This window comes from Haliotis rufescens, unplaced genomic scaffold (assembly GCF_023055435.1).
Source record: "Haliotis rufescens isolate VD_foot unplaced genomic scaffold, xgHalRufe1.0.p SCAF_66, whole genome shotgun sequence".
Taxonomy (NCBI): domain Eukaryota; kingdom Metazoa; phylum Mollusca; class Gastropoda; order Lepetellida; family Haliotidae; genus Haliotis; species Haliotis rufescens.
The window spans coordinates 171,264-185,015 of record NW_025964357.1 but is presented as its reverse complement, the minus strand read 5'-3'; the positions used below and the strand labels follow the sequence as shown (position 1 = coordinate 185,015).

Genomic DNA, 13,752 nt, shown 5'->3' with positions numbered 1-13,752 from the left:
ACTCGCCTCACTTTTACTTCAAATGTTTTATTACAAACATAACACCAATACTTTCATACGGGGCTGAAATTTGGGGTTCAGTGACATAGAACCGAGTCTGGCAGATGTTCTATTAAGTCGCTAGCTGTTTTGAAATGTGTCAAATATTGGCTTTCTCTTTATAATATGCAGGAATCTCATTTACCCCCCAAAATTTTACAATATGGTGCATTTGTACGATGATCAAGGCCACGTAAATTGGATAACGAAACTTAAAACTGATATTTTCAGATTAGGATTTGGTGATGTCTGGTGCTTTCAGACATGTGGTAATAAAACCACATTTTTTAATATGTTACATCAGCGGTTAAAACATTTTTTTCAGGTTTGGCATTGTGATCTATGCGAAAGCCCCCAAATCTCTTATTATGCACAGTTTAAAACATCCATTTCATGTGAGAACTATTTGAGTAGTATAACTGTAAATAAATTCAGGACCACATTGACTCGTTTTTGGCTCAGTTCTCACAATTTAGAAATTGAACGTGGATGACATTTCAATATTCCTGGTGAATTTAGAAAATTTAAAGTTTGTAACCTAAACCATATTGAAAATGAATACCACTTTTTGTAAATTTTTCTATGTTATAGCCATCTAAGGCAAGTTTTAGCTTAATTTTTATCCATACATACAACATGTCCAAAAGGCTTATGTGACGTAATGCCATCCGTCTTTGTACGGTGTGCGTCATCTGTCATGAGAAATCTATTCGCAATCCATGTCTTACTACCTGATCTGCTAAGTTGCTATAGAAAAGGTATAGACTTCATATCCGAAAAATATAAACTTTAGTGGCTATATTTGACTCGGCACGGTACTTGGGAAACCTTCAGGTTTTTTTTAAACCAAACATCATTGCATTTGAATTCCAGTTGTTTGTAATAGCATATGATTCTGGTGTCTGCTTAACTGTCATATCCGTAATACTGCAACAAAATGTCCATTGTTTTATGCCTAAAACTCTGTTAATGGACCATTCTAACAACCCACCATCATCTACAACTTGGTCTGATCTGCCTGCGCTGAGTCCTCCTTTCCGTCGTTACGGTATTAGGATAGTAATGAGGTTACCTTGCAGAGTAGCGAAAAATAGCCTTTGTAAAACAGTAAGTTTGATCAAATTCGGTTAAAAGGGTTAGGAGTCATAAACCCTTTTATGAAGCCTGAACATAACAACCAGGTGGTCGTTGTAGAGAGGGAATCTAAAAATGGTTAGTCATTTGCACATCTTGACAAAGTAACGATCAATTAAATCTGCGACGTTTCATGAAAGTTTGATAAGTATTATTTCATAGTGGTAACCTTTACCGTAAATTTTTTTATTATCTATCACTTCAACCCTTAATGTCAAATATTTTTACATTAAGAGTATTTTTTACGTTAAGGGTTGTTACAAAGCCACTTGTTTCTCACAATGGAAACAAATTTCTGTACTAAAGTGATGTTTGTGTCTTAATAAAATCAGTAAATGTTTACTGCAATTGTGTTATGTTGTGTTCTCTTTATCTTTATGTTAAGACAAGAGTGCATTTGTAAGATTCTTCAGAAACATTCTTAATATTTAGATAAATATCAACAAAAGGCCCTGCATAGACACTTCAGAGGCCCAGTGAAAAGATCTTTACTGTTTGTTGTTTTTCTTAAGGGTTGCTCCCTGCCACCAGTAAACATTTTCTCTTGATAAACCTGTGTCCTAACTGTGCCAACGGGAGTCACAAGTGTTGTTTTTCATTGCTGGTTACGGTTGCATATTTATTTGTACCCTCCTGAGACAGGGTAACAGTTGGATCTTTAGAAGGTGCCTTGATTAGTGTCAAGGTTTGGAAATAATTGTCTTTGGATGGGAAGTACTCAGTGGTATTTTAGGACTTTGAGAAAAAATAGCAGTGAAGGATCTGCTTCTGTTTTTGCAGGTGCATGCAAATATCTAGATTATTGTGTATTTTCAGTTTTCCTTTTGTTCATGCATTGTATTGTTACCTTGTAATCAAGGTAAGCATGATATTTTGACGAAATACATTGTTTTATCGCCCCTATCATCTTCTTTCCAGGTTGTACAACCATGTACAGAAAGCCAGCAAGTTGCCTCCGGGCTGTGACTATTCCATGTTTAAGGTAATGTTGGGGTCCATCTATGGGACCACTGAAAGAGGGACAGCTATGTTTTCTTAGTAATTCAATGATCTTACACCTAAAAATTGAGGCTTAGACTGTAAATGAGTCCGTTTTCCGAGATGACAGAAAAAGATTACCGTATTCGACGTAATAAGCGCCCCGCTCTAATAAGCGCCCACAGCGATATTTGCTAATAGATTGGCTAGTGAGCAATTCCAATTAGCACCCCTACCGATTGATCAGTGTACACAAGACTTATTTATTCGCGTATAATACGCACTCGTTTGTTATATGAATCCTTAATAATGGGCAGTTAAATTCCGAAAAAAGGATCTCTCGTATATAAACATTTCAGGCTGTCAGTATAAACCACGAAATTTATCTTTCGGCTTGTTTGTTTGGCATGCATCATCCGGCGTACGTATCATCTCCTCGCAAACCACTTGACCAATAAAGCTGAAACTTCACATGCTTGGTCCCACAACTGGGCCGTGACAACTGTATTTTGCTGAAGAGTTTCAAGTCTGATTTTCAATGTAACCATAAAGGCTTCCCTGTTTATGGTCATTACAGGGTCCTTTTTATGTAAAAAATGTAATGACATTTGGTGCATGTGTAATAGGTAGAATGGGTCAACATGTATGTGGGGGCACGGTGGCCCAGTCATCTAAGGCACTGTGATTCGCTGTGCAGAGTTGCGTCCCTTGGGCACGCCAGAAACCTATGATTGTGGGTTCGACTCCTGGTTCACCCCGATTATGTTTCTAGGTTTGTCAGCACCATACCTGTGGGTTTCACTGAAGTGGTAAACATCTGGGGCCTGCATCACTTCAGGCTTTCCTCCCACATTAAACTGACAAGCAGTGATATGACTGGAATACTGGTAAAAGCAGCGTTAAACCAAACTCACTCACTCACTCACAACGTGTATGTTCTGGTTTTTTTCCCAATATTTTACGTTTGACCTGGATCACAATGGAATCACAATGGAATCTCTTCTTATGGCCAGTTTTGTTCAAAATTACTAATTTCTTAACTTATCCTGCATTACTCATTAGTTCATTTACTGCTTGTTTTTGACAGAAAGAGCATGTTAGAGGTCTTGCTGAAGAAGAAGTTGTTCCAACTGGTTGTGTGGCTAACCCTATCACACAGCTCCCACGTGACCCTGGAAGTAATGACGTCACTGAACAGCACATTACTGCAGTCAAGCCCAGAGACAAGACCTGTTTTTGTGTCTCAGTATTAGCTAATTGAATCCTTTGAGTATTGGCTACTCTATTGTTATTTATTGTGAATTATTATTGTGCCTACGGTTTGTGACTTTTCAAATTAAAATTTATTGTCTGGTGTTGTGTTTACCACAGTAATTATCAGACGCATTGTTGTTCCAACTGGCCATCTTGAATTCACATCGTGGTCATGTATTGACGTGTCATGTGTTCTGTATTCATTGTATTGCTTGGTATTGCAATTTATTGGCATACCTTAGCGATATTGTTATTATTATTATTATTATAATTATTATTACCGTATTCAACGTAATAAGCGCCCAGGGCGGTCTCAAAATTAGAAATAGGGGGCTCTTATTAGAATATTATTTTGGTGAAAAAAAACAGTTGAAAGATAAATTTTGTGGTTTATGCTGACAGCCTGAAATGTTTATGTACGACAGATATATTTTTCCAGAATTAAATGCCCATAATTAAGGGTGCATATAACACACAAGTGTGTATTATACGCGAATAAATAAGTCTTGTGTACATTGATCAATCGGAAGGGGTGCTAATTGGGATTGTTCACTAGCCAATATCTTAGCAAATGTCGCTGTGGGCTTATTATTATTATAATTATTATTTAACTGTTTTTTTTTGTGTTGCATAAACTTTATTTATAAATGGGTGGGAACACATTCATTGCAGATACATGCCCCCTTTAGCAAGTGTCACAGGAATAAGTCTGGGTGGGACCCGCACCTTTTATGTCTCAATTGCACCACCATCTGTGCCCCGACTGCTAGGTGCAAAGATTGTCAGCTCCTTGTACTGCTTTCTCCAAATACCTACAGGTGTCCAGGAAAGAGAAGACCCAGCAGACTCGGAAACAGCCTCACTCTTTATTAAGAATGTCCAACTCGGCCAAACCTGCCTCCCCACCCAACCATTTGCTTCTACCTCCTCCAGCGTTTACCCCCACGCCCGTATCCTCAGCAGGGACAATTGCTACCTCCTGCCCTCCGACTCAATCTCATCCTGTCACCGTTCAGGCGTCATACCAGTTCTCCACGGCGCCCGTGGCAGCGACACTCCAGGCGCCACATTACATGGAAGCAACCTGGTTCCAAAGCTTCAGGTGCCCCGGGTAGCCTGGTGGTTAAAGTGTTTGCTTGTTACGCCGAAGACCCGGGTGCGATTCCCCACATGGGTACAATGTGTGAAACCCATTTCTGGTGTCCCCTGCCGTGATATTGCTGGAATATTGCTAAAAGCGGCGTAAAACCATACTCACTTACTCAAAAGCTTCATTCAAAGTATGATGTTTCAGCAACCTGTGTCTAGATACACCTCGAGTCCTCGGCTTTTCCTGTGGACCTTTGCGGCACCCCTGTCACATGCCCTTCCCTTGGTTTGGTACCGCCTCAGTTGATAAGTGGCAGAGCATTCGCCCGGAGAGCGAAAGGTCCAGGGTTTGACCATACCAAAAGATATTAACAGATGGTATTTGTTACCCTGTCTGGCGCTCAGCATTAAGAGGCTAAAACAAGGACAGGTCGGTTTGGAATCAGTATAGTTTCTGAATGGGGTATTCATGTTAATCTGTGGCATGGTATCTCTATAAATCGGCATCAGTCCAGACTAGTACAAGTAACCAAACACACACGTGCATGCACATCGCTATATAAGTGAAATAATCTTGGACGCAACGTTAAACCCCATATCACCCCACCTTCCCTTGTTCGACATCTCCTACTTCGAGGCGTAGTGGAAGTAGATCCTCCAGTAGTGGTCCAGTATGATACTGTCGAGAGTACCTCACAGGGCTCCTTCATCCCTTCTTATGAGGGCTCCATCTCCAACTGTTTGGTAGATTGTCTGGCAGCAGTGGCGCTGAGGTTAATAGACTGGACACTCTGTGGTCCCATCCTACCTGAGTTCCACCTAAGCCCTTGATCATGGATATGATCTCAGCGAGGGTTTTGCCAAACTTTCTTTGACAACAGGCTTTAAGGCTCCTAAATATAGGAAAGAGGACTTTCTCATCCATGCATTGAACATTGCAGACACAGCGCTTGATAAAGGTGTTAGAACCTACACTGAAACGTTGCTCTTAATTGTAATAAAGAAGTTGTTCATCCATAAATTCGTATCCTTACTGATTCACAACTTGGCGACTTTCAACAAGCGCTATCTGGTGCTTACTGTACTTACGGATGTCTACTCTCCGGCTACTCAGATCCAAGATCAAGCCCCATATGCCCTGATCAGCCTAGCCATCTATGCTTACCTGCATGTACCAATCCACCCCAACTTAATGAAATTCCTCTGCTTATTCTTCAAGGGAGTCAACTATCAATGGTTCATTTGGAATTTCTTCGGCCCCGTGGCTATTTACAGGCATTACGAAGGTGGTAGCCACCGACCTCGACCTGAGGGGTGTCCAGTTTGAGGCTTACATCAACGATTGCCTCCTAAACAACCAGGACATGGCCACACTAATCCGCCACGGGGATGACACTATGGGACGATCAGTTGGGCTGGATTATCAATGTCCGGATATCGGAGCTCCCACCTGCATACCATCTCCAATTTATTGAAGGCCGCTTTCAGACGGACTGCGCCATCTACTGTACAACAACTGCACACTCTCGGACAAAGGTAGGTGCTCCTGGGTCTCCTCACATCAGGGGACAGCTTGAGCTCCACTCAATGCAAGTGTCCTCGCTCCTTACATCAGGCGCCAGGACCACATTTCCGTTGGTGGACGGTGGAGTCGAATGTCTTTAATGGTGTCTCCTTGACAGAGCTCACGACCTGCTTACACCTGTTCGTAAACGCCTCCCTCAAGGCTCGGGAGCACATCAGGAGGCTCAAGTTGTCTTGGAGCTGTGGTCCACCACTTAACAGTGGCATATCAACAACCTCGAACTAGAATAGAAGTGCTTCATCGAGGCTTTGTCTCACTGGAAGCAGATGCTCGGATCACCATATCCACGGACAATATCACCGTGGTATGGTGCCTCTGTAATCAGGGAACGACTCACTTCTCCTCTCATCATCTCATTAATATCAGCGTTCCCTTAGTCCAGGCAATCTAGGCCATTTTTTCACTCAACTTGGAACAAATTGCAACAGAATTTATTTCACCACAATGAATTTCTACAAGTCCCAAAAACAACATACAAAAAGTATCAAGCAATCCCAGTTTGGGAAATATGTCTAATTTGCATAATCCAATATGGCCACCAATTTTCAATATATCTTCATAGTTCAGATGAGGTTCAACCGCCTTCTTATAGATGGAATATTGCCGAATGCGGCGTTAAACAACAAACCAACCAACCAAATCAGATGCGGTTCAATGTTTTGATGTTAAAAAGGCATTTGTTGTATTGCGAAATAGCCATATTATGTTTCTTATAAGATATTCACAACTACAGAACGTTTTCGACTATTAACAAATCTGTAAAAATTCAAGATGGCTGCCAATTTCAAGATGTCCAACAAGTTTCCTAAATGTGTGTTTACACTGTTGAATCTTTTAACTCTAAAACAGTGTGCTAGGAGTCATGTGCATATAACTTGGCACACTAACTCACTGAAGTACAGTCAACACTTTTCGATAGAAACTCCGTCACCAGAGCTCCCTGGAGGCCCAAAATTCCAAGATGGCTGCCAAGAGTTTGATGGCTAGATAGACATAGAATATCAATACACTGTTGGTCTCTGATGACATATTTAAGTGATTTGAACTTCTACATTGGGGTAAACAGATACAGGGATGCATGTAGAATACTCAATCATTTGAATAAATCCAATATAACCTCCAAATATGAATATTTATCTCATAATTGACAAATTTTAGCGAGTTTAGATATCAATGTTGATTGTTATTGTCTGAATCTACCTACAACATGACAATAAATGCTATAACAAGTTTTGTTTTCAATCATGTAAATTCTTACTGGAAACAAGTTTGACCCATTTGAAGTCGATGAGTACATGCAGTTCATTTGCAGAAATTCAATATAACCACCAAATACCAATATTTGGTTTGTCATCCCCTGAGAAGTCAGGTAACTGTTTATTGGTACAGCTTGTACCATGGTATTCCACACACACAGCATTGCAAGTGAGACCATATTTCCGGCAAGTGCATCTTCATGTGTTACAGTCTTCTTTTTTAAATTATGACAGGTGATATCAAGGAGTGCTGAAGGTACTGCAGGCTGATCATATGGATTCCACTAGATTTCGTCTGAATTCTCTTTTGTGCCTAAGTAAGACGAATCTTCCCCTGAGAAGGACACACATCTAAGCCGTAACCAAGTCCCTGACTGGATGAAGGATCCAATTCAGTGGTCTCGTTGTAAAGTGTCTGACCGGAGAGCTAGGTCAGTGGTTTGATCCCCGTCTGTGTCATACCAAAAGACGTTAACAGATGGTACTTTTTGTTACCCTGTCTGCCGTCAGTCCTGTTAGGCCACCATTACTCCATCACCCGGCCAGGGCATGCATAAACGAGACGCCAAGCCCACCCCCATTATGCTGGATCCGATGCTGAAGGATCTGGTTTCAGCTTTGGACGAAGATTTTGCGATATTATCTTCATCACCGGTGTTTAAGATTCCTTGGTTTCAGACATCATCTGTACCAAATCTTGTAGGTCATCAATATTCAAGATTGATTAGCCACTTGACTAATTTGTCATAGGCTACCGGTTACCCACCTCTCGGGATCATTGTTGAGAGTTCAGGACAAGGCGTCACAAATATCATAGTGATCATTTTGACCACTTGTCTGTCTACCACACAGTTCACAGGGGATTGTCCGTTTGTGGAGCGTGAACCTCATATCCGACTAAATGCGGGATTCTAGATTACCGGTACTTTGAAGGTGATTTAAATGTTGCATGTCAAGAACTCTTGTAAAAATCTTCGACTGGAATTAGGTCAACTGACCTAATGTTAGCCGTGCAGTGTATTTGGACAGATTGGTTTGGAAGCTTGCTTGTACTAAATGATGTAACCTCTCGATCAGAAGCCTTATGCTTACTTCAATGTGACCGAATCACTAATTTCAGAAGACCTCTGATGCCTACATGCGGAGTAACGAGACCTTTAGCGCCACCTATATAAAATGTGAGTGCTGTGATTTCATAGCCAAAAATCAATTCCCAGGGTAGCCAGACCACTCCTTCATCATCCCACGTCTTTCTTCGAAAGTGGGTGCCGAAGACGAGCAAGAACTCCATGCCCGGTTCGTGCACTGAGCTGTTATCTCACAGATACACCAAGGATCCTAGTGGTGCCAGAAGACGACCGTCATTCGGTTTTCCATGACCCTCGCAGACAGACGTCTGTCTGATCCATCATGGAAGGTTTCTTTTGGAGTCCTGACACAGTCTTTGCCAGCCACTACCGGAGAGATGTAGCCTTAGAGGACATGGAGGGCGTTCACAGCTTTTGCCCATTGGTTGTTACCCGGCAGGTCACCAACCCCAAATGCCATTTACTCTTACCGATGCCCAGAGCTGTCCTTTTGACCTCTCTGGTTTTTGTCACCCCAGACTGAGGATCACATCTGAAGGTATGCCCCCCTCCGTCTGATAAAGATCCATGCAGAAGTAATGCAGGATAAGTTAAAAAATTAGGTAAAAATTAAGTATTTTTTAAATTTGTATACTTATCCTCCATTACTTCATCTAAGTGCCCTCCCAATGGCCGTGGTGTATCCCCATGAAGTCTTCAGATGTTATGTTCAAGCAGTAATGTGCTCATTCAAGACGTCTCCACTTCTGGGTTCATGTTGCAGCTGTGTGAGGATATTTGCCACACAACTAGTTGGAACAACTTCTTCTGCAGCTTGATCTCTCACAGCTCCGTCTCTGTCAAAACACAGCAGTAAATGCATTAAAGAGTAATGCAGGATAAGTATACAAATGTACAAACTCTTTAGATTTCACTTATTTTGGCCTTTCACAAGCCAAGTGGAATGACATTTGGTGCATCTGTAGATAGTACTTGGGGTCAAACATATATGTTCTGCATTTCGTTTGGTGATATTTTATGTTTTGACTTGGATTTGACCTTTGCACATCAACCATACTGAAAGCTGAAAATTTATGGACAAATTTATGAGCTTGTCTCAAACTGTAGTCATCACTCCACAGAAACTACTGTACCAATAAAGCTGTAATTTAACATGTAGTCATGATGACCCCTGAATGTTTTTTAAGTGGTTGAATTCCATTATCAATTTGGCTACCACAGCAACCATATTGAAAAAGCTATTTTTGGTCAATGCTTCGACACATTTTGCATTTTGTTTCTCCTTGTCATGACACCGTATTGTGTTGAGTTCGTTTGTAGATTTAGTGTTTGCTATTAGTATTGATGTAAATAACACTTGAATATCAGTGGTGATAGCAACTTTTGTAAGTGTCTCTCTATTGTTTTTTTTAACTGTTGGCTACATATGAAGGTGAGCTACAGGGCTATGGCCCCTGGTTTTCAATGATACTGCTACATGTGAAAACTGATGTCTGTGTCTTATATAAATAGGAAGGAATACAGCCGGCATGGGAAGATTCTCGCAATAAGAATGGTGGCCGCTGGCTTATTAGTCTCAACAAACAACAGAGACATACAGATCTTGATAATTTTTGGCTGGAAACGGTAAGTTTACGGTCACACCAGTTGAAATTTGTAGTCATCATTGCTGAAAGTGACGGTGTTGATTTTACGTTTACATTTTAGAGTTTCGAGATTTAAGGCAGCACATTTGTAACTCTTTTGCTAAATAGTTAAATTGATACAGTTCTTGATACATTAGGATCTGTGTACATGTAAGTTATACTCATTGAATGTTGGTGAGCAATAGAACAACTGAAGTTTGAGGCACTCAACAAAAAAACAAAACCATCATGTATATTTGGAAATATGATATTGCCAAGGATTGTCAGTGCTTAAATCTTTTTAACAGATTACCTAAGACATTGAAAAGTACAATTTCATGATAACTTTAAGCAATGTTTCTATTTTTCAGTTACTGTGTTTGATCGGGGAGGCCTTTGATGAACAAAGTGATGATGTATGCGGAGCAGTGGTTAACATTCGAGGCAAAGGGGACAAGTTAGCATTATGGACAGTTGATGCAAATAGAGCAGAATCCAACACAAAAATTGGGTACTTCTACTTTATCATATCCTTGTTATCTCAGCTCAAGTATCTTATGGGAGGGCACGGGTGGCCCAGTCGCCTAAGGCGCCGCTATTCGCTGTGCAGAGTTGCGTCCCTTGGGCACGCCAGAAACCTATGATTGTGGGTTCGAATCCCGGTTCGCCTTGATTATGTTTCTAGGTTTGTCAGCACCATACCCGTGCTCGTGGGTTTTACCCAAGTGGTAAATGTGTGAGACCTGCATCACTTTGGGCTTTCCTCCCACATTAAGCTGACACGCCGTGATATAACTGGAATACTGTTAAAAGCGTTGTTAAACCCATCTCACTCAATATTGTGTGTCAATGAAACTTGATAGATGTCATACTTGGGGTGGAGCTGAAAGTGAAAGTCATTTGTACAGTATGTTTGACATTTACACTAAAGTGACTTTTATGCAGACTTATGTTTGAAGTATTATGCATGTATCATTTGAATATATCTGTATGGCAAAGTGCAGCCTACCTTTAGAATGCAGTACCACAAACTTTAAAAACACGTCATAATACCCAATGACGTAATTTGGAGAGGGAGCATGCAAAAGACACGGCTGGAACAATGCCCTGTGACGTCAGCCTCGCAACAAGGTTGCTGGGGTCATCGGGTGCGTGTAAACTCCTGTCACTGTAACATTGTTCCTGTGGGCATATTGAGTGAATTGTAAGAGTAATGTTAGTTTTCATTAAAATTTTATCCAAAATAGCCTGCGGTCGCCCATTGTTTTACAAAGACCAGTTTAAAGTTAAAATGTTTTTCATTTGTTTTAGGTTACTGTGTCTGTTTTTCCATGTAAAATTAATAAATTGGACTGTAAAACGCATTAAGTACGTACGTAATATTATTTTTTTTAAATGTATTTAGTGTTAATTATTTATGTTTGTTTAAAAAAAAAATATATTTAAAAAAAGATAATTTCAGAAAATTAAAAAAAATAATGTTCTGTGTTAATTATTTAGATGTACCTTTTTAAACATTAATAACATTACTGGGGAAGTGGGGAGACTTTTTTTTATTAGGAGAGAGGCCACTGTGTGGGCACAGGGATTTTTTTTATTGCTTGCTGGCTTGCTTGCTTGCATCAATGCAGTGATTGTTCACACAAATACCATACACTTACAAATGTGCATGAATTTAATTCAACAATCGACAAAAATTGCATTGGTGTTTGGTGAATACCAAACATGGATCTGGACGTCATTCAAGGCATGATCAGTACTCAGTCATTGGGTGGAGGTAGCAGCAAGAGGTGTGGAATGGATCCAGGTAAGTTTGAGAGCGGATTCTGGCAGGAAACTTCACGAAGAAAAGCGTCAAATAGATCTCCTCCTCTCCAAATATGCTCATTGAGATACAATTCAAAGAGTGACTTGACAATGCCATACTTACTCATGGATCGCTTCGCATGAAGCCAAGTGCCTTCAATTGTATTTGTATGTACACCTGTGATGGGGTCTCTGAAATTCTCAGAGTGGTTGACAGTGAGATGTGTATAATCTGATCAGAATCAAGAGGATTGTAGGCTTTCCAACTATCAGAAATGATAATGGAACCAGGTAAAATCCACTGTTTGATTAATGGAATAAAAGTGTCAGTATCTCGTCTTTCTACTGGTACCATAAAAATCTTGTTTCGGGCCAATGTCTCAACACCTCCAAACACCCACTGGCCCTCAACATAATGACCTTCGACAGAGATTGTCTTCACAAGTACTTGTGTTCTGTATGCTAAAGGTACTCCTAAAGTGCTGACAATCAAATGATATCAAAGTGGAACATTGAATTAGATGAGCTTGGCTTCAAAATCTTACCCAAAAAAAGGCCAGCTACCAGAAGAGGATTGATAAGTGTAATCAGCTCTGTTCCTTTTGGCTTTGTGTGCCCAGTTGTTCTTCAGGCAAAACAAATATTCCAGGAGGAATGCAGATTGAAGAAAGAGTGGGATGCTACATTGGAGCAGGTGAATGCTGATAGATGGTTCACATGGCTTCAGAAACTACCTTTTATCAAGTAGTTTACAACTGCAAGATGTATAACACCTTCTGACTTTGGTATTATGAATTGTGAACTTCATCATTTCTTAGATGTTTCGGGGGGCACGGGTGGCCCAGTCGTCTAAGGCGCCGCGATTCGCTGTGCAGAGTTGCGTCCCTTGGACACGCCAGAAACCTATGATTCTAGGTTTGTCAGCACCATACCCGTGCTCGTGGGTTTCACTGAAGTGGTCAACGTCTGAGACCGGCATCACTTCGGGCTTTCCTCCCACATTAAGCTAACAGGCCGTGATATAACTGGAATACTGTTAAAAGCGGCGTTAAACCCAACTCACTCACTCACTCTCAGATGTTTCAATGGTTGGTTATGGTGCTGTGTCATATCTAAGAATTATGAACTGATGGCTTGATTCATGGCACCATTTTAATGGGTAAATCAAGATTGGCACCCATTAAACAAATTGGCATACCACATCTTGAATTGTTGGCTGCAGTGATATCAGTCAAATTGGACCTTATTTTCGTCAGACAGCAAGAATGAATCACAATGGCTCTTGCCATTTGTTGCAGAGTTAGTGTTATTTGTGATGGATCATCATCTGATAATGGGAGTTTTGTTGGAACTAGTTTAAATACAGTAGTATACATCATGAGGCCTAGGGGCAGATAAGATACCCGTAGTGAAACTGTGGACCTATGGACCAGATTGCATCAAGCAAGATGAGAGTGTCTGACCATGCATACTAGAAGCTTTGTGGGTATCAGATGAGAACCTGCAGACAAAGGAGGCAAAGGTGTGCCTGGTGCAAGTTCCTTCTGAATGCGCCACTTCAAGACTTCTTAAGCAATAATCATCATTCCTCGTTATTGAAAGGAATCAAAGGAGAAAAGCCTGTTTGAAATCTCCCATTTCCATTAAGTGTAGACAAGCTTAAAGATGTTGAAATTGAAGTGGTCAAATATGTTCAAAGATACCATCTTCCAAAGGAATATCAGGATCTCAGTGATGGAAGTCCAGTTCAGTCTACAAACTGGAACCTCAGATGGAATGACAGAGGTGTCTTGTGTGTTGGTGGTTGTCTAACCAACACAATTATCTCGCAAAAATATCCAACATTTCTCTAGCAAAGGGTCATGTATACAAATTGTCTCATATGAGGCAAAGGTTTT

The 13,752-nt window shown here is 40.7% G+C and overlaps 1 protein-coding gene across 1 annotated transcript in view; it reads left to right on the top strand.

Moving 5' to 3' along the window:
• Positions 1-13,752, top strand: part of LOC124118186 (eukaryotic translation initiation factor 4E-like) — a 76,954-nt gene that overhangs the window by 35,502 nt on the left and 27,700 nt on the right. The window contains exons 3-5 of the mRNA XM_046480298.2: positions 2,092-2,155; positions 9,936-10,049; positions 10,420-10,559. Coding sequence (XP_046336254.1) covers positions 2,092-2,155; positions 9,936-10,049; positions 10,420-10,559 — 318 coding nt within the window. The remainder of the gene's footprint in view (positions 1-2,091; positions 2,156-9,935; positions 10,050-10,419; positions 10,560-13,752) is intronic.